Source organism: Macaca mulatta, chromosome 14 (assembly GCF_049350105.2).
Source record: "Macaca mulatta isolate MMU2019108-1 chromosome 14, T2T-MMU8v2.0, whole genome shotgun sequence".
In the NCBI taxonomy this organism is placed as follows: domain Eukaryota; kingdom Metazoa; phylum Chordata; class Mammalia; order Primates; family Cercopithecidae; genus Macaca; species Macaca mulatta.
In genome coordinates this window covers 3,303,244-3,324,025 of record NC_133419.1, presented here as the reverse complement: position 1 = coordinate 3,324,025, position 20,782 = coordinate 3,303,244, and the positions used below count along the sequence as shown (strand labels likewise).

The 20,782-nt window shown below is 53.6% G+C and overlaps 1 protein-coding gene across 4 annotated transcripts in view; it reads left to right on the top strand.

Annotated features, from left to right (window-relative positions):
* The window catches only part of NADSYN1 (NAD synthetase 1), a 47,897-nt gene extending 27,115 nt beyond the window's left edge, over positions 1 to 20,782 (top strand). For 2 of the 4 annotated variants that reach the window (XR_013403418.1, XR_013403417.1), the window contains 11 exons: positions 573 to 697; positions 1,170 to 1,218; positions 1,739 to 1,841; positions 2,520 to 2,688; positions 4,170 to 4,305; positions 5,469 to 5,575; positions 10,674 to 10,805; positions 11,969 to 12,038; positions 17,130 to 17,662; positions 18,833 to 19,009; positions 20,560 to 20,782. Coding sequence is in view for 2 of the 4 variants with exons in the window: in XM_015113399.3 (XP_014968885.2) it covers positions 573 to 697; positions 1,170 to 1,218; positions 1,739 to 1,841; positions 2,520 to 2,688; positions 4,170 to 4,305; positions 5,469 to 5,575; positions 10,674 to 10,805; positions 11,969 to 12,038; positions 17,534 to 17,662; positions 18,833 to 19,009; positions 20,560 to 20,610 (1,248 nt within the window). In the remaining 2 variants the exon portion in view is untranslated. The remainder of the gene's footprint in view (positions 1 to 572; positions 698 to 1,169; positions 1,219 to 1,738; positions 1,842 to 2,519; positions 2,689 to 4,169; positions 4,306 to 5,468; positions 5,576 to 10,673; positions 10,806 to 11,968; positions 12,039 to 17,129; positions 17,663 to 18,832; positions 19,010 to 20,559) is intronic. The other 2 variants (XM_015113399.3, XM_028833085.2) reach the window with 1 other exon arrangement.

The window sequence follows — 20,782 nt, the reverse complement described above, 5'->3', positions numbered from 1 at the left end:
TTTTTTGTTGTTGTTGTTGTTGTTTGAGACGGAGTTTCACTCCAGGCTGGAGTACAACAGTGCGATCCCGGCTCACCACAACCTGTGCCGCGTGGGTTCAAGCAATTCTCCTGCCTCAGCCTCCTGAGTAGCTGGGATTACAGGCGCCCACCACCATGCCTGGCTAATTTTTGTATTTTTAGTAGGGACGGGGGTTTCATCATATTGGTCTGTCTGGTCTCGAACTCCTGGCCTCAGGTGATCCACCTGCCTCGGCCTCCCAAAGTGCTGGGATTACAGGTGTGAGCCACCACCCCTGGCTCTGTTGAGCCTTTTGAGGAGCTGCCAGAGCGTTTGCCACATGGCTGCACCGTGGTGGGTTCCGGGCAGCCGGGTATGAGAACCCCGGTTTCTCGCCCCTCACCAACACCTGTTGCCATTGGTCGTTTTGCTCCTCGCCATCCCTGTGGCAGTGAGGGCGGCCTCGCTGTGGTTTTGACATGGCTGATGGAGTCCTGCTTGCCTGTCGGTCCCGGGGACCCAGAGGGTTTCCATGAAGCTGGGAGTCATCCTGTCTGAATCTCCATTGCCAGGCCAGCAGGGCGAGCCCCTACCCCCGAGTGAAGGTGGACTTTGCCCTCTCGTGCCATGAGGACCTCCTGGCACCCGTCTCTGAGCCCATCGAGTGGAAATACCACAGCCCTGAGGAGGAGATAAGGTGTGTGGCCCCGACCCCTGGGAAGGACCTGGCATCCGCGTGGCCACACCTCTGGGGTGGGGACTCCTGGAGGTCATGCAGTGGGTTTTCAGAACCTGCCTGGGTGGAGACTTGGCAGGAGGCAGCTGTGCCTCCCCTGGGTTGAGGGCATGGATGCTGGAGCCAGACCTCCTGGGTGTGACCCCCAGTCCTACTCCTTCCCCGTGCTGTGACCTTGGGCCCCAAGGCACTGTCCTTTCTGTGGCTCAGTGTCCCCATTTTAAAATGAGGATGATGATAATACCCACGTCCCGGGGCTGTCTTTGGAATCACATGCGTCCCTTCTCACGAGGTGCCTGAAGCAGAGACGGGCGTCCTGAGAGCCCAGCGTTGACTCCGGCACTGCAGCCTCCTGGGGCCTGCTTGGGTGGGTTGTTGGGGGCTGTGGGCCGGGGCGTCCGCCTCCGGGCTCCATGTTCTGATTGCCCTGCAGCCTTGGACCTGCCTGCTGGCTCTGGGATTTTTTAAGACGAAGCCAACAGGTAAGACTTCCAGTTTCTAGTGAGCCCACTTTGCTTGTTCTACTGGTTGGTCTGGTTTTATTCTGGGGCAGGGTAGGGATTTTTTCTTTTTTTTTTTAATGCAAATGACAAAAAGCATTTCATCACTCTGCCTCCATGGTGAGCTTAGTCTGCACTAGCCAGAGGCAAGGTGGGCACAGTGGCTGGTGGGTCGGCTCCACCTTTGGAGGCTCGGCAAAACCCAGCCTGTCGGCATCCAGGGTCACGCTCGCCATCTCGCCAGCATTGTAACCCCACGTCTCTGCAGTTCATCAGTGGAATCAGCTCAGACACGCCCCACAGCAAAGTGTCTCTTTTCCCTCTGAAAAATCCATTAATCCTGCCACGTGTGGGCATTTGTCCTGACCCCGTGGAAAGTGCCGACACCCACGTGCATTTCTGTGGGCGCCTCCTTGAGGTCTGTGGGTGGAGCTTGGCTGGTCCGTGGGCATGCCGCTTCTCCGAGGCTCTGCTTACACTGTGTTTGGTTGGTCCATTCCAGGGGGGGTTTTTGCTGCCCCTGAGTGGCGGGGTGGACAGCGCAGCCACCGCCTGCCTCGTCTACTCCATGTGCTGCCAGGTCTGCAAGTCTGTGAGGAGCGGAAGTAGGTGACATCTGTTGGCTTGAGGGAGGCTCCAGGGTCCAGCCCTTGGGCTACCTGAGTCTGGGACCCAGGAGGGGGCAGAGGAAACACCCATGCCGTGGACATCGGGGTGAAAGGGGCTTTGTGGCCACGCACAAATGTCACAACGTCACATCCCAGTCCTGCAGCCAAGGCAGCAAGGCCATCAGCAGCTTCCTGGAGCTTTGGGCCTATGTGGCTGAGTCTCCAGAGCTGCACCTGCCTGCTCTGTGCGCGGTGTGGCCTGGTGGAGAGAACACAGGCGTTGGAGGTTCACATCCTCCCCTGTGTGATATGGTATCGGACATCATCTTAGCATATGCAGCAGAACAGGGGTGACGATGCCCGTCGGACGGGGCTGTGGGCCATAGCGTGGGCTGGCGCTACACAGGCACCTGGGGGTGTAGACCGGGGTGGAGTTGCACGGGCACCTGGGGGTGTAGACCGGGGTGGAGTTGCACGGGCACCTGGGGGTGTAGACCGGGGTGGAGTTGCACGGGCACCTGGGGGTGTAGACTGGGGTGGAGTTGCACGGGCACCTGGGGGTGTAGACTGGGGTGGAGTTGCACGGGCATCTGGGAGCTGTAGACTAGGGTAGAACTCTGTAGACACCCCACACACTCAGGTGACTTCCACCCATTCTGTCCTGGTGGTTTTCAGATCAGGAAGTGCTGGCTGATGTCCGCACCATCGTGAACCAGATCAGCTACACCCCTCAGGATCCCCGAGACCTCTGTGGGCGCATACTGACCACCTGCTACATGGCCAGCAAGAACTCCTCCCAGGAGACGTGCACCCGGGCCAGAGAGTTGGCCCAGCAGATTGGAAGGTGGAGTTGGCCCCTGGTGCTGGGCATGGCAGGCGGCTGACAGGGCTCAGAGCCGCTGAAAGCTCTGCCTGTGAGCGCATTGGTGACTGGCTTCGTTCACTCCACATCATGTCATCCACAATGTGGGCAAACGTGTCAGTGCTCCGTCCCTTTTTGTGGGTGAATAATATTCCACTGTCTACAGATAGACCAGTTTGTTTCTCCAGTCATCAGCAATTGCTTAAACGTGCATCTAGGAGTTTATCAGGGCTCCACTTTCTCTTGGTTTGAGACAGATTTCAGGGAAGTTGTGTATGAGTCCTCCCTATCTGACCCACCCGGGTCTCTGATGGTGCCTGCGATTTCCACCCTTCCGTCCCCTCACTCCTTGCATTCCCAGTGCAGGCTGCAGGTCGTATGTGCTCACCAGGGTGCACAGCAGGTCCTGGGAGTTGGCTGCGGGCTGGCTCCTACCCCTCCTCCTGTCCCTTCCCCCTGCCCTCACTCCCTCTTCCACGGGCAGTTCTCTACGTGAGGACAGTGGAGGGAGAGCACCTTTCCAGAGAAGAGAGACTGGGTTCCATCTGGAATGTTCCATCCGTAATGGCTCCTAGGAGAAAATGAGCAGCTCCCCATCCTGTTTGTTGAGCTCAGCTAAAAGCTGTCCCCCTGCCCCCCAACAATTCTCCTCCTAGATATGTACTCAGAGGAATCAAAAGCAGGGACCCAAACAGATACTTGTTCAGGAAAGTTCATAGCAGCACCATTTGCAGAAGCCAAGAGGTTGGGACAACCCAAGGTCCATTTCAGATGAACGGAGGAAGAAACTGTGGTCCATTCACACAGTGGAATATTATTCACCCATGAAAAGGAGTGGAGCATGATCACGTGACACAGTGAGGAGAAACCTTGAAGACGTGGTGCGGATGAAAGGAGTGGAGCCAGCCACACCAGGCCACATGGTGTTTGATTCCATTTCCATTCCATTTCCACACAGTGTCCAGAACAGGCCACGGCACAGAGAGAGAGGGAGTCTGTCACTCTCTGCATCTGTCAGTGTCACAGCTGTCAGAGCTGGAGGAGGAGGGAGTGGGGACAGACTGCCAGTGGGATGGGGTTTCCTTCTCTGGTGATGGGAAGTTCTGAGCTGGATGGTGGTGATGGCTGCACAGCACTGTGGATTGCTAAACACCACAAATCATACACTTTAATCGGGTTACAATGGTCAGTTTTAGGTCATCAGGGCTTCACCGCACACATGCACACACACATGCACACACACATGCACACACATGCACACACACACATGCACACACGTGCACATGCACACACACATGCACACACACATGCACACACACGCACACACACATGCACACACACATGCACACACATGCACACACACGCACACACACATGCACACACGTGCACATGCACACACACATGCACACACACATGCACACACGTGCACATGCTGCCTTCAACACCTACCCTTCTCCCTCCAGCCACCACATCAGTCTCAACATTGATCCAGCCGTGAAGGCCGTCACGGGCATCTTCAGCCTGGTGACGGGGAAGAGCCCTCTGTTCGCAGCTCATGGAGGAAGCAGCCGGGAAAACCTGGCGCTGCAAAATGTGCAGGTGCCCCCGCCTGGGCCGGCGTCCCCTGGGGGTGGGGGTGGGGGTGCAGGGAGCCCTGGGACAATCACTGCAAAATGTGCTGGTGCCCCTGCCTGGGCCGGCGTCCCCTGGGGAGGTGCAGGGAGCCCTGGGACAATCACCGCAGGATGTGTCGGTGCCCCGGCCTGGGCCGTCATCTCCATGAAGGTCATGGCACAGGGAGCTCAGGGACAACTAGTGCTGGGGTCACAGCCTGTGTGCCTCACTGAAGACGTCGGTCATGCAGCCTTGTTAACAAGGAGGGGGTCTGTGTGTGTGTTGGTGCGTGAGCCTGTGATGTGTAAGAGCAAGATCGGGGGTGTAAGGGTGTGCATGCACGAGTGTGTGCACCAGCATACCAGCATGAGTGCAAGAGGAGGGTGTGAGCCTGGGTGTGAGCATGAGTGTGAGAGGTTACATGAGTGTATGAGAGTACAAGTGTGTGAATGTGAGTATGCACAAGTGTGGGTGTGCTTGTGAGTGCTTGTGCACAAGTGTGTGTGGATGTGCGAGTGAGTGTGCACAAACATGAGTGCACAATTGTGCGCATGAATGAGTGCATGAGCATGCCTGTGAGCGTGCGGGTGGGTGGGTGTGCATGATGTGAGAGTGCACGTGGCTGTGTGTGAGTGTGTGTCTTTTTAATCCTCAGGGAAAAGCCCAGACGCTGTCTGCCTCCTGGGCTACTGCACTTGACTGGGTGCTCCATGATGGGTGGAGGAGAAGAGAGGCCGAGGGCTCCCGCTGCTGGGATCTGTCCCGTCTCTCCCTGTCCCCTTTCTGCTGTGCCTTGGTGGCCCCTCCCCTCCTGCCAGTGGTAAAGGGATGGAAATGCAGTTGCCAAGCTTTCTCCCAGGGACCCCACTGCTGCCACTGATGCTCCCTCTGCCCTCTGCCCTCCTGGGCTCCGGGTGCTCCCATCTTTGAAGACAAGCCCCACCGAGCTTGCGTGAGCCCTGTGGAGTTGGGACAACCCTGAGAGGAAGGCCTCGGGACACCGTGGGACTCTGAGACTCTGATGTTCCCAGAACACTAGAGAGCTCCTAAGCTGTTTTAATTTTCTTGTTTTCAAGAGTCGGTGGGTGCGCGTCTCCCGTGTGTTCCTTTGCGAGGGAACCTGTTATTTCCTCTGTTGTGTTGTCCAGGCTCGAATACGGATGGTCCTCGCCTATCTGTTTGCTCAGCTGAGCCTCTGGTCTCGGGGCATCCGTGGTGGGCTCCTCGTGCTGGGATCCGCCAACGTGGATGAGAGGTGAGTGTGGTCCAGCGGCACGTGGTGGTGGGCCCCCGAACCTCTCAGGACTCTGAGGGTGACACGCTCTGAGGGTGACTCCTGTGCCTCTCATGGCGGGTTTGGTACCTGGAACGACATCATTCCTCTAGAATTTCACCCACCCCGAGTGGCAGAGCTATGAGCATTGTGTACCTGCCAGTGGCTCTGGGTGCTCACCACTTTCATCAGCCTTGTGGTTCTTCGTCTCTCCTGCGCCTCAAATTCATCTTCCCACTGCCCTCTGCCATGGTCGGGCTCCCCTCTTTCTTCTAGGCTATTCCACTGCCTCTTCAGTCATTCCTTTGCAGCTAGTTTTTACCTCCAAACCAGAGTTCATTTTTTATGTGGACTGAAAATACTCCCCGGATAAAATTCAAGCTGCCCCTCGAGCCCAGCAGTGGAGGCTCCTAGAAATTCTTTTCCAGCCTTTGTTTCCCCACTTCCCTTAGGTGAGCCTCTGCCCCTCTCAGCTCGTCTGTGCTATTCTTAGTTGCTCCTTAGGAGCTGAGGAATTTCAAAAACTATTTGTCATGTATTCATTTGTTTGTCTCTGCATCCATCTATCCATCCATCAGTTGGGCCATCCATCTATCCACCCATCCATCCATCTGTCCATTCATCTATCCATCTATGCATCCACCCATCCATATACCCACTCACCTGTCCATTCATCTACCCATCTGTCTGTCCATCCATTCATCCATCCATTCACCCACCCACCCATCTGTCTGTCCACCCACCCACCTATGACCTATCTATTCATCCATCCACCCACCCACTCACCTATCCATTCATTCACCCATCTGTCTGTGCACTCCTCCATCCATCCGTGTACCCACACATCCCTCCACCCAACTGTCCATCCACACATTCATCTACCCACCCACCTATCCATTTATCCACCCATGTGTCTGTCCATCCACCCATCTGTCCATCTGTCCACTCATCTATCCATATATTCATTCACCATTTCATCTGTCCACTTACCCATCCATCCGCCCATCTCTCCCTTTGTCCGTCCATCCACCCATCTGTCCACATTTCCTTCCTTCCATCCATCTATCCCTCCCTTTTTTCTACGGTGTGAGTGTCTTTTTTTTTGAGACAGTCTCGCTTTGTCGCCCAGGCTGGAGTGCAGTGGCGCCATCTTGGCTCACTGCAACTCCACCTCCCGGGTTCACACCATTCTCCTGCCTCCGCCTCCCTAGTAGCTGGGACTACAGGAGCCCACCACCATGCCCGGCTAATTTTTTTGTATTTTTACGAGAGACGGGGTTTCACCGTGTTAGTCTTAATGTCCTGACCTCATGATCCGCCCGCCTCGGCCTCCCAAAGGGTATAAGTGTCTTAATCACTCTGCATCCTTGTCTGTCTACAGACGTGTTCTCTTTTAAAACTGATTTTTTACTTTTAAATCCTATTTTATTGTTCTAATTACAGAAATCTGAAATTAACACCTGATACTGTGTAAACATTCTCATCCTCCTCATGCATGTTTTGATCGTTGCTTTTCTGGTGCCTCTGGTGCCTTTGTAAGGGACTGATTTTTCAGGAGGGGTGAGTGGCTGGTGTGTATTCTGAGCTCTGGTGTAGTTGAGGAGATTGATGTTTGGTTTGGTTTTTCATTGCTTTTGTAGATGCGGAAGAATTTGATCTGTTATAAAATTGTGTTACAACAGTTCCCCTCACAACTCTTGTCCATCATTTTCTAGTATTTAAAATGTTAACAAAGAAACGAGTATTTTTTCCAGGGCGGGATTGGGTTCTGGGAGCTGGAAGGTCTCTAGATGCCATTTAGAAAATAAACAAACGGGCTGGGTGCGGTGACTCACACCTGTAATCCTAGCACTTTGGGAGGCCGAGGCAGGTGGATCATGAGGTCAGGAGATCGAGACCATCCTGGCTAACATGGTAAAACCCCGTCTCTAATAAAAATACAAAAAATTAGCCGGGCGCGGTGGCAGGCGCCTGTAGTCCCAGCTACTTGAGAGGCTGAGGCAGAAGAATGGCGTGAACCTGGGAGGCGGAGCTGGCAGTGAGCCGAGATGGCGCCACTGCACTCCAACCTGGGCGACAGAGCGAGACTCTGTCTCAAAAAAAAAAAAGAAAAAATAAGCAAACGTAATTCCTCAGCTGCCCCTTTCTCATTGCGGGACAGAAGGCTCTGTGGCTGCGGACACGCCCCTCATGATGTAGCAAAGCCCTTCTGTCTGTTTCACATGCCGCATCCCCGTCTGCTGTCTTCTTCTCACTGGACACAGCCAGTCCTTCTCTTCCTCTGCGTTCTGGCGAGAATCTCAAGTGTGTAGTGTTGATTTCTTTTAAATTTCCCTGTAATTCTGTTGTTGAATTGCTTCTGATTCTAGTTCCGTTGCATCCCTGTCTGCTCGTCGGGGGCCTGTTGGACACCTGTCCCCCATCAGGCTTTCTTCCCGGTGGTGTGAATGAGTCAGAAACAATTCTTGTTCTCTGCAAGTAGGAGCAGACAGCAATAACCCAGCTGATAACATGTGTGTTGTAGGAAACATCTGCCGAGAGAGCTCAAGCAGGGGAAGGGAGAGCTGGGAGTTTGTAAGCAGCTCACCCAGGGAGGGCCCTACTGAGAAGTGGGTTTCATAAAGGCCTGCAGGAGGCAAGGGTGGGTGGAGAAGAGCCCGTGAAGGCCTGAGTCGTGACTGCCCCAGGACTGAGGTTCCGTCATTGTCTCCCTGAAAGGCCTGGTCTTGAGTGGGGACTGGAAGACCCACAGAGCTGGTTTTGGAAAGTGTGCGGTGTGGGGCAGGGGGAGGTGTGAGAAGCCAGAGACAGCTGTTTCCAGAAATTTCACTTCGAAGGGGAGGGGAGGCGCAGGATAAGCGCTGCCGAGATCAGTGGGGACAGGAAAAGGAGTTTGCTTTATTATTAGAGACAGGGTCTTGCTCTGTCACCCAGGCCGGCGTGGCATGGCACCGTCACGGCTCACGGCAGCCTCGACCTCCTGGGCTCAAGTGATCCTCCCACCTTAGCCTCCCAAGTAGCTGGGACTGTAGGCACACCACCACGCCTAATTTTTTTTTGTTTCCGCTCTGTTGCCCAGACTGGTCTCCATTTGTTTTCTTGCCTTAAAATGCTGTAAAGAAAAGACCAACAGAGAGGGGGTGGACTTGCTGGTGCGGAGCAGTGGAGATGTTACTGGCGAGATGAGAGCAGGTGACCAAGCAGGAGCGTGGCTTTGCTGGGGGCCCGGCCAGTGCATCCCCAGCAGCAGGAGGGGTGGGTTCAGAGGCAGGCCCAGCAGAAGGTTCCAGAGGGAGCAGGAGGGGAGGGGAGAGTGAAGCCAGCCCTGCGGGGTTAAGTTGGGGTTAGCACGGGAATGCAGGGCTGAGAGACTGTGTTGAAAGTGGGCATCTAACAACATGATTTCGGCTGCTGGAAGTGACCAGCCTGGGGGAAAGCTCCATGCAGAGCGCGAGAGGAGGGGACAGCTGCTGGAACTCGGTGGTCCTGTGTTGAAATTTATGGCCACGCCTGTTGCTGGCTTCAGAGTCTCACCAATCCACCAAATCAGTCTCGATTTCACCAGAAAAAGTCTGCCTCAATTTTCCCCCTATAACCGTGCCTCCCCATCCCCGTGGTCCCCAACCTCCCAGCCGGAGTTTCCTTCCGCCAAGGCAAGGCAGCGTCCTGGCCCCGTGGGTCTGCAGGTTGAGCTGAGCTCTGCACTGCGGGATTTCGCCTGTGCTCTCTGAGTCAGCCCAGGCGGATTTCCCCAGTCCTGGGCAGTCACTGGGAATGGAAGAGAAAAGGTGGTAAGATGGAGACTGTCATCTCCCCTGGCCCGTCTGGCCCATATCCCAGCTCCTGCTAAAGGACCGTTGGGCGGGACAGGACAGGGAGTGATGGGGCGACTGGGACAGCCCCCACTGAAGGCAGCACAGGGTCTCACTTGTCCCTCTGTGGGGACCCTGGAGGTCTTACACCCCCCGACATTGCTCCACGGTGAGGGTCTGGAAGGGTGAGAAGGCGTGGAGGTGTGAGCTTGAGAGTGTCGAGAAATGCCTCTGGTGGGGTAGGCAGGGGCCAGTCTGGAAGGCCTTGCAAGGTCAAGGGCAGCATTGAGAGGATTCAGACGGTGGAAGGGCCTGGCCTGGCCTGGTGTGGCGGAGATGGGTGGTCAGCCAGGAGTCCCGTGGAGAACCTGGAGGCCTGTGCCAGCGGTGGCAGTGGGGTGGGGTGGAGAAGGGCGGCTGGAACCCAGTACCACTAGGTGAGTGCCTTCAACAACACACATTTATGGTCCCTCAGTTCTGTGGGACGCACGTCCAGTATGGGTCCCCTGGCTCAAGTTAAGGTGTGGACGTGGTGGGTTCCTTCTGGACGCCCCAGAGAGAATCTGTTTCCTGCCGTTTCCAGGCTCTGGAGTCCTGCCTTCTTTGGCTCACGACCTCCTCCGTCTTTACCACCAGCGGCCCCGCGTTTCTGTCTTTCCCCTGCAGTCAGGGCTCCCTCGACTCTCATTTTCACCCCCTTCTTTTAAGGACCCCTGTGATTGCCTTTCGGGGCCACCCTGCAATCCAGCATCACCCCCACATCTCAAGTCCCCACCTGAGTCCATCTGCAAAGTCCCTTTTGCCCTGTGCGGTGACAGAGTCACAGGTTCTGAGGATTAGGACGTGGGCATCTTAGTGAGGGATGGATTCTTCTGCCGATCGCAGGCCTCAGAGTTGACAGGCAGGGGAAGGGCCCGGCCGCATGGGCAGCAGAGTGTCCGTCCACGTGTGTCGAGTCCCTGCTCACTCCCGACACCCCAAGACCTCTATCCCTCAGCTCTGTTCAGACGGCTGCTCCCAGCTCCGTGCTGGTGACCCCCAAAACCTGCCTGCCATCCCCGTTGTCTCCTCTGGTGTGCTCAAAGGCCCTCCTGGGTCATCTGCAGCCTCTGCCACCTTTGCAGGTTGCTCTGGGACTTCTCCAGGAGGCTTGAATTTGCCACACCTCTGGCTTCAGGGCCCCTGGAAGAAGCAACTCCATGGACGGCTGGGGTTGATGGAATCTGCGGCCCCTCGGGAACCCGCGCTCTCTCTCCCTCTCCCTGCAGTCTCCTGGGCTACCTGACCAAGTATGACTGCTCCAGTGCAGACATCAACCCCATAGGCGGAATCAGCAAGACAGACCTGAGAGCCTTCGTCCAGTTCTGCATCGAGCGCTTCCAGCTTACTGCCCTGCAGAGGTGAGCGTGCTCACGGGCTGTGGCTCCACAGCCACGGGGCTCCTCTCCCAGCACGGGCCTGGCCACCCTGGCCCACACTCAGGCTCCTTCATAGCTCCTGTTGCCTGCTGAATAGTCCTGCCCTTGAGCTGGCACTTGAGGCCTGTGACCAAGCCTCCCTTTCTTCCTGTGGGTGCCTCCACAGCCCCCCAACTCCGGCCAGATCACGGATCTGCGGCCTCCTGCCTTCCCCGCCTGCCCTGCCTCCCTTCCCCAGGCCGAGGCTTGGCGGACCGAGGCTCACCACATCTGAGCAGAGCACCTGTGCTTTAGAAGTGACAGAAGACAGGGCCGGGCGCGGTGGCTCAAGCCTGTAATCCCAGCACTTTGGGAGGCCGAGATGGGTGGATCACGAGGTCAGGAGATCGAGACCATCCTGGCTAACACGGTGAAACCCCGTCTCTACTAAAAATACAAAAAACTAGCCGGGCGAGGTGGCGGGCGCCTGTAGTCCCAGCTACTCGGGAGGCTGAGGCAGGAGAATGGAGGGAACCCGGGAGGCGGAGCTTGCAGTGAGCTGAGATCCGGCCACTGCACTCCAGCCCGGGCGACAGAGCGACACTCCGTCTCAAAAAAAAAAAAGAAGTGACAGAAGACGGATCAGTGCCCAGACCTTTCCTCGGCCTTTGCCAAGGTTTCCTGCCACGGGAATGTGTTTTCTTCTCTGCTTATTGTCACTGGGGTGACTGTGCCCCCCAGGGGACAGCAGGCAATGTCTGCAGACATGCTTAGTTAGCTTCACCACACGGGGTGTGCTGGGCATTAGCAGGTAGAGGCCAGGGGTGCTCCTCAACATCGTGCCGTGCACAGGCCATTGACATTCCCTACAGCAGAGTCCCCTCGACCCGGGTGTGGTCAGTGCCCGGTGGACTGGCCCTGCACTGTGCCTCCACCTCTGCCTCCCCTCCTGGGGTCGGGAGGCCACAGCAGTGCCCACGCTCCTCAGGCCAGGGTGCTCACCCCTGCTGGGAAGCCCAGCACCGCAAGCCTCGGTGATGTCCTGCCCAGGGTGAACGGAGTGACCAGGGCCAGCACAATCGGGAAACTTAGTTTGGGGATTCTCTCCGAGAGCTCACACCACCCTCGCAGCTGCACTGACCCACCTCTGTGTGTTTTGGCTGCAGCATCGTGTCGGCGCCGGCCACCGCAGAGCTGGAGCCCTTGGCTGATGGACAGGTGTCCCAGACCGACGAGGTAATGGCAGTGGCTTTGCCACGGCACTTCCTGCCCTCCTCCCCACCTCCTGCATGGTGGTGCTGGCTCTTCCAACCTCCCTCCTGACCCCAGGAGCTGTGCTCCATCACTGTCACTGGGTCCCTGGCCTGGGTGCCCAGGGCTCAGTGTCAGTCACATCGCTGGCCTTTGACACTTCAATTTACTTCCTCATGGTTGGGGCCCCAGAACGGGGATGACATGGTGGGAGGGGAGGGAGAGCATATGGCGGGCGGAGGAACACAAGTCCCTCGCAGGCAGGAGGGGCGTCTCTGCTTGTGCTTTAGAGTGACCTAGGAGGAGAATCGCCCTTGACTCCTCCACTGCACACTGGCCCTTCATGATGAGGCCCAGGCTGTGGTTTGTAGCTTAATGGATGCTGGGAGAAGTGGCTGTGGGCTTTTTGTGATAAGATCCATGACACTCCAGCCTCTTAGGTTACAAGGACTTGCTGCTATAATTTCTTCCAAGCGTTTTCTAGTTTTCATCCTTACATTTAGGTCTGTGATCTAGTTGAGTTACTTTTGTGTGTGGTGTGAGGAAGGGGTTCAGTTTCATTCCTTTGCATGTGAATATCCAGTGGTCCTAGCACCATTTGCTGAAAGGATGATTCTTTCCCACATTGATTTAGCTTGGCACCCTTGTTGTAAATGTAGGATTTATTTCTGGACACTCAATTCTGTCCCACAGATCTTTTCTGTTTTTCCTTATGCTGGTCCCACACTGTCCTGATTATTATAACTTTGTAGGAAGGATTTTGGCTACTCTGAGCCTCTTGAATATCCATATGAATTTTGAGATCAGCTTGTCAATCTCTGGAGAAAAGAAAAAAGCTTGCATTTTGATGGAGATTGCATTGACACTGTAGATCAGTTTGGGGAGTTCTGCCATCTTAATCATAAGAACACTTTGGATCCATGAACATGGGACATGGAATGTCTTACTTATTTAAGTTGTCTCTAATTTTTTTTTTTTTTTTTAGACAGTGTCTCACTCTGTTTCCCAGGCTGGAGTTGCAGTGGCGCAATCTCAGCTTACTGCAACCTCCGCCTCCCTGGCCCAAGCAATTCTCCTGCTTCAGCCTCCTGAGTAGCTGGGATTATGCATGTGCATCACCATAGTAGAGATGGGGTTACACCATGTTGGGCGAAGCATGAGGCCTCAAACTCCTGGCCTCAAGTAATCTGCCCACCTTGGCCTCCCAAAGTGCTGGGATTACAGGAGTGAGCCACTGCGCCCGGCCTCTAATGTCTTTCAACAATGTTTTTTTCTAGTTTTCAGAATTTAAGGTTGCACTTCTTTCGCCAAATGTATTTCAAAATATTTTATCGTTTTTGATACTCTGGTGAATGGAGTTGTTTTAATAATTTCATGTGTAGGTTGTTCATTGCTACTTTATAGAGAAACACTGTTGATTTTTGCATATTGACCATATACCCTGCACCTTGTTGAGCTCATGTATTAGTGCTCAGAGCTTTTTAGTAACCTCCTTAAGATTCCGATTTACAGGGTCATGCCGTCGCAGCTAGAGAGAATTTCTGCCAAGCCTGATGATCCTAACCCAGGGCAGGCCCAGGCTGATCGACGTGTTTGTGTTACTAGTTTTTAACAACAAATGTTAAAAAGCAAAATAAAAAATCTTTTTTTAATAGAAAGAAGCTTATAGAATAAGAAAAAATATTTTTACAATTAGATCCATGAACCTCCAACTTCCTTAGGTCACAAGGATTTGCTCCTATAATTTCTTCCAACAGTTTTATCATTTAAGTCCTTATGTTTAGGTCTGTGAGCCAGTTAATTTTTGTGTGTGGCAGCTGACAGTGTATTTGTGTTTTAAGCTGTTATTATAAGAGTCAATTTTTTTTTAATTAAAAAGTTTATAAGGTAAGGCTGAGCGCGGTGGCTCACGCCTGTAATCCCAGCACTTTGGGAGGCTGAGGTGGGCAAATCACTGAGGTCAGGTGTTCAAGACCAGCCTGGCCAACATGGTGAAACCCCATCTATACCAAAGAAATACAAGCAAAACAAAACAAACAAACAAAAAAAGTGTATAAGATATAAAGGTTACAATAAGCTAAGGTTAATTTATTATTGAAGGAAGAAAAATATATTTGTATTAATTGACTGTAGCCTAAGTTTACAGTGCTTAGACAGCCCAGAGTAGCATCCCAGGCCTTCCCATTCACCCACCACTCACTCCCTGACTCACCCAGAGCGGCTTCCAGTCCTGCAAGCTCCAGTCCTGGGAAGTGCCCTATGCAGGTGTCCCATCTTTTATCCTTTCTACTGTATTTTTACTGTCCCTTTTCTACATTTAGATACATAAATACTTAGCATTGTGTTAGACTGGCCCAGAGTATTCAGCACAGCAACATGCTGTGCCCGTGTGTAGCCGAGGAGCTCAGACTGTGCCATGGAGCATAGGCGTGTAGGAGGCTAGACCATCTGGATGTGTGTAAGTGCCTTGAGGATGTTCACAAGATGCAGTGGCCTGGCCGTGTGTTTCTCAGACCGTATCCCTGTCATTAAGTGATGCGTGCCTATCTTTCTTGACGATCCATTGATTTCTTTTGTTTTGTTTTGTTTTTGAGATGGAGTTTTGCTCTTGTTGCCCAGGCTGACTGGAGTGCAGTGGTGCAATCTTTGCTCACCGCAACCTCCGCCTCCCGAGTTCAAGCAAGCAGTTCTCCTGCCTCAGCCTCCCAAGTAGCTGGGATTTACAGGCATGTGCCTCCATGCCCGGCTAATTTTGTATTTTTAGTAGAGACGGGATTTCTCCATGTTGGTCAGGCTGGTCTTGAACTCCTGACCTCAGGTGATGCGCCTGCCTCGGCCTCCCAAAGTGCTGGGTCTACAGACCCACCGCGCCCGGCCTCGCCATTGATTTCTGTAAAGTCACTAAGGTGTCTCTTTCATTACGGATTTTAGTTGAGTCTTCATTCTTTTTTCTTGGTCATTTTAGCTAAAGGTTTGTCAATTTTTTTTTTTTTTTGTCTTTCCAAGCATAACTTTTTGTTTTGTTGATTTTCTCTATTGTCTTTCATTAATTTCCCTCTGATCTCTGCCATTTCCTTCCTTGTGCTGGCTTTGGGTTTCATTTGCTCTTCTTTTTCTAGTATCCCAAGGTGGAAAGTTAGGTTATTGATTTGAGATCTTTTTCTTTTTTAAGGTAGGTGTTTACAGCTACAAGTTTCCCTCCTAGCACTGCATTCAGTGCCTCCCATACGTTTTGGTCTGTTGTGTCTTCATTTCATTTATCCAAGTATTTTCTGATTCCCTTGGTGACTTCTTCGTTGATCCATTGATTATTTAGGAATATGCTCTTTAATTTCCACGTATCTGTGAATTTCCAAAATTTTTGTTACTGAATTTGTACTTTTATTCCATTGTGGTGAGAAAGCACTTTGTATGACTTCCACATTTAAAGTTGTCTGAGGCCTCTCTCGTGGCCCAGCAGATGGTCTGGCCTGGGAAGTGCCCCGTGTGCCCTTGGGAGGAAGGCGGGTTCCGCGGCCGCTGGGTGCAGCGCCCTGCAGCCGTGTGCCAGGCCTCCCTGCTTGACAGAGTTGTCTGTATCTTCCATTTCCTTGTTGATTTTTCATCTTAGTTGTTCTGTCCATTATTGAAAGTGGGGTATTGAAGTCTCCAGCTATTGTTGAATTGAAGGAATTAAATGTCACACTGGAAAATGCTCACTTCATGGGAAAGAAACCCGTCAATCAGCTGTTTGTGCACAACCCGTCAGGTGCTGGGGACGCCGTGGTGAGCAACACAGACGTGGCCTCTGCAGTGAAAACACTTAGAGTCCCCTGGAGGGACGGACAAGAAGGCCCAGCGATGGCTGTGGCCATACTGTCTAATGATGGCCCTGGGATGTGGTAGGAATCCAGGGGAAATCGGAGCGGGTCTTGAACAATGGAAGGGGCCTGGGTTGTATGAGCCTCACGGTGAAATCGGCTCCTCTGAGCCTGGCTTGAGGCATTTGTTGCCTGGCGCTGTGATAGTGATACCAGCGGCACCTCATGGCCTCCAGCATGGCCCAGATTTCAGTGAGCCCCCAGTCCTCTTCTCTGAGTCCCCCACTCTTCAGGGCACGGGCTCAGGAGGGCAGCAGACAGGCTCCATCTGCTCCGTGTGCCACGCCTTCCTCGGATGATTTGTGGAGCTACTGTCACTAATGACCCGGTGGCTTAAAACAACAGGAATTTCTTCTCTCACAGATCCAGAGGCCAGGGTCTGGAATCAAGGTGTTGGCAGAGTCCTGGTCCCTCTGAAGGCTCTGGGGCAGTGGTCCCCAGTCTCTTGGCACCAGGGTTTCCTGGAAGACAACGTCTTCCACAAACAGAGGGTGGGAGATGGCTTTGGGATGAAACCGTTCCACTTCAGATCACCAGGTGGTAGATTCTCATAAGGGTCGTGCAACCTAGATCCCTCGCTTGTGCAGTTCACAGTAGGGCTCGCGCTCCTGTGAGAATCTATGCCACCGAGGATCTGATGGGAGGCGGAGTTCAGGCGATAATGCTCACTCACCCCACCGCTCACCTCCTGCTCTGCGATCCAGATCCTGACAGGCCAGGGACCAGTACCCATCCATGGTCTGGGGGTTGGTGACCGCTGCTCTAGGGGGTCCTTTCTTGCCTCTTGCATCTTCTGGGGACTCCAGGTGTTCTTTGGCTTGTGGCTGCATCACTTCATCCTTTGCTTCCTTCTTCCTGTGGCCTCCCGTTCTCCACGTGTCCTCCTGGCCCTTATGACATCCCAATGACATACGGGATGTCATTGGATGCAGGGCCCACCCCACATTCAGAGTCATCTCACCTTCAGATTCTTTACTTAATTACATCTGCAAAGACTTTTTATCTTTTTCTCTTTTCTTCTTTTTCTTTTCTTTTTTTTTTTTTAAGAGACAGGGTCTGGCTCTGTCACCCAGGCTGGAGTGTAGAGCCGTAATCTTGGCTCACTGCAGCCTCAATGTCCTGGGCTCAGGTGATCCTCCCACCTCAGCCCCCCAAGTAGCTGGGACTGCAGGTGCACACACACCTCGACACCCAGCTAGTTTTTTACTTTTTATAGAGACAAGGTCTTGCCATGTAAAACCCCTGGGCTCAAGCAGTCCTCCCACCTCGGCCTTCCAAAGTGCTGGGATTACAAGTGTGAGCCACCACGCCCGGCCTACGCTCTTTTTCCAAATAAAGTCACATCCCCAGGAACTGGGCCTTCAGACACGAGTGCTCTTGGTGAGCCACAGGTCATGCATTGCAGTCCTCCAAACCAAATGCCTGGTTCTTCGTTGCTGTTTTCCAAATGCTGCCTCCTTACTGGCTGACCAGCGATGGGGAGCAAAGCCCACCTCTGCTCCTGCCTCCCTGGGAGAGTCTCACCTCCTGGGTCTCTGGTCCCCAACTCCAAAAGAAGCTTTAGGCTGTCCTCCCGCTGTGACTTGCTGTCACTGTGGAACGGATTTTTGTCGTGCACAGGAAGATATGGGGATGACGTACGCAGAGCTCTCGGTCTATGGGAAACTCAGGAAGGTGGTCAAGATGGGGCCCTACAGTATGTTCTGCAAACTCCTCGGCATGTGGAGACATGTCTGCACCCCGAGACAGGTAAAGCCCGTGGGACATGTCACAGAGGGAGGCCAGTTAGGTAATGTCCCCTTTGCAGAGGCCGGTTTGACCTGCAGGAACAAGTAGACGACAGTGTGACCCTAACATAATAAAACTGTGTCTCACACAGTAACACTCTCCAGTTGTTTTTACCAACTTTGGTCTTCTGCTGGCCCAAAGTTAATCTGTGTGAGGCTCACCCACAGCCAGGTAAACATGACATGAAACAAGCCCTCCCTTTTCTTTGAGGGCAGAATGTAAACCTCAGGGTCAGAATAGTATTGCTTTTCTGCTAGTTGTGAGTCTTGCCTGGGCTGAAACCCACAAGCATGGTAGTCCCATGGAACCTCCTGGAAGCCTTGTGAAATAAATCTTCGCGGGATTTATCTCAGATCTCCCGAGTCAGCATGCCATAGCATCAGAGGCGGGGGACCCCATTTTCATAGCATCAGAGTCAGGGAGACCCCGTTTTCATAGCATCAGAGGCAGGGGGACCCCAGTTTCATAGCATCAGAGATGGGGGACCCCGTTTTCATAGCATCAGAGGCAGGGGACCCCGGTTTCATAGCATCAGAGGCAGGAGGGCCCCGGTTTCATAGCATCAGGGGCGGGGGACCCTGTTTTCATAGCGTCAGAGGCAGGGGGACCCCGTTTTCATAGCGTCAGAGGCAGGGGGACCCCGTTTTCATAGCGTCTGAGGCGGGGGACCCCGTTTTCATAGCATCCGAGGCAGAGAGACCCCGTTTTCATAGCGTCCGAGGCAGGGAGACCCCGTTTTCATAGCGTCCGAGGCGGGGGACCCCGTTTTCACAGCGTCCGAGGCAGAGAGACCCCGTTTTCATAGCGTCCAAGGCAGGGAGACCCCGTTTTCATAGCGTCAGAGGCAGGGAGACCCAGTTTTCATAGCGTCAGAGGCAGGGGACCCCGTTTTCATAGCATCAGAGGCGGGGGACCCTGTTTTCATAGCATCAGAGTTAGGGGGATGCTGGTTTCATAGCTCAGCCAGCGCCCCCAGTGTGAGCCTGGGCATCCCCCATGCCTGCCACTGGGGAAGGTCCTGTGTGGGGAGTAACCCATTAACCGTTTGCTTGTGTGGTCCAGCATCGGAATTCCAGCCTGGGGTCTCTCCAGCTTTGCTAACATGAAGTTCGTGTGTTGCACGCCAACCAGGTCGCTGACAAAGTGAAGTGGTTTTTCACCAAGCACTCCATGAACAGACACAAGATGACCACGCTCACGCCCGCGTACCATGCCGAGAACTACAGCCCTGAGGACAACAGGTTTGATCTGCGACCGTTCCTGTACAACACGAGCTGGCCTTGGCAGTTTCGGTGCATAGAAAATCAGGTAAATCCAGCAGAAATGTTTCTTTCTCCATGTTTAGTGTCTGTAGAAGAAACGTGAGGTTATTTCCATGAAAGACTGAAAAACTTTCTTATATACACAGTGACTTTTTACTGTCCTCCTTTCTGCAAAGGGACAAGTATGTTTAAAGTGTTTTTTAAATTTACTTTTCTCATGATGGCAAATAAAAGTTCTGTATATTGATGGTATACAACATGACATTCGATACGAGTGTCACGGTGGAATGGCTAAGTCAAGCTCTTTCACTGTACATGCCTTACCCCACATGCCTATTATTTGTGTGTGGTGAGAGCACTTAAAATCTACTGTTTCAGCAATTTTCCAATATTAACTACAGTCACCATGTTGTGCACTGGATCTGTTGAACTTACTTCTTTTGTGGCCTTTGACCAACATCTCCCCACCCAGCAGCCCCTGGTAGCCGCCATCGCACTCTCTGCTTCCACGAGATCCCCTTTTTGAGATTCCACAGATGACTCAGACCATGCAGTATTTGTCTTTCTCTGCCTGGCTTATTTCACTTAAGATGTTCGTCTAGGTTCATCCATATTGCTGCAAATGGCAGAATTTCCTTCTTTCCGCAGGCTGCATAGTTCTCCACTGTGTGTGTGCACATATTAGGGACGTTAGGTGATGACCGGAGATGATTTTGGTTATCACGACTGGGCTAGGGTCTGTGCTCCCAGCATCCTGTGGGTGAAGCCCAGGGATGCTGCTGAATGTCCTTCCACGTGCAGGACGGGCCCATCCCAACCCCACGCCTAGCAGAGAATTCTTTGTTCCACATGTTGGTGGCGCCAAGGTTGAGGAATGCTGATGTTTGGGGCCGGAAGGTGTTTGGGGCTGCATGGTTGTAAGGAAGAGATACTGTGTCTGGCTGATTTCTGTGGAATGGAACTTGCTGAAAGAGTGACTTAGAGCGTGGAAGGGAGGGCAGGGGTCACAGGGTCTGGAAAGCTGGGACTCAGGCCAGGTGGCTGCTGCCCTATATCCCCTGCTGTGGCTGGACGAGCCCATGCGCCACACGCTGTCTGGGCTGGATGCCAACCTGCTCTGCCATCCTTGAATCCCAGTGTCCCTGGGTCACCGGGCAGTGGAGTGGCCAAGCCTCGGGTGATGGGCCCTGTCATTTGGCCACCCAGGACAGGAGAGAGAGCTACCCCAGCTCTGGCCTCTGTAGTGGGTGGTGGGGGCTTGGCTCCCACCAAGATGCACTCGGGTGAGCTCCCCCAGATCAGGAAGGGGGTTCAGACGCTGTGCAGCCACAAGAGTGAAAACACGTAGGAACATCAGAGACAGATTCAGGTAAAGGTGGAAACACTGCCGTGCTGTCGTCTGCGGTGACAGCTGTGCGTGTGCTGGACCCGCCCCTCCAGGCTTTTCCAGCGCACACTCCCAGCATCCGGTGGAGACTCTGGTAATTTACTTTTTCACCTCTGGGACTTGTGACCCGCTTTTGGTGTGTGCCAGTGTTTCGACAGCCCCAGAGTCTGTCCTCGCAGGGCTGTGGTGTCACAGGCCTCTCTTTCCAGGTGCTACAGCTCGAGAGGGCAGCGCCACAGTCCCTGGACGGCGTGGACTGAGGCCAGGTCCTTCCTGGAGGCCTCCTCTCCTCGGGGACCCCAGCGCCTCGTCACCAGCATTGCTGGAGCCAAGGGTAGGAGCCCAGAACAGCACGGCACATCAGCCGAGAAGGAGGGAACTTTTCAGTCAAATTCCTCAAAAAGAGGCTGGAATAAAGCCTGGGCTTAAAAA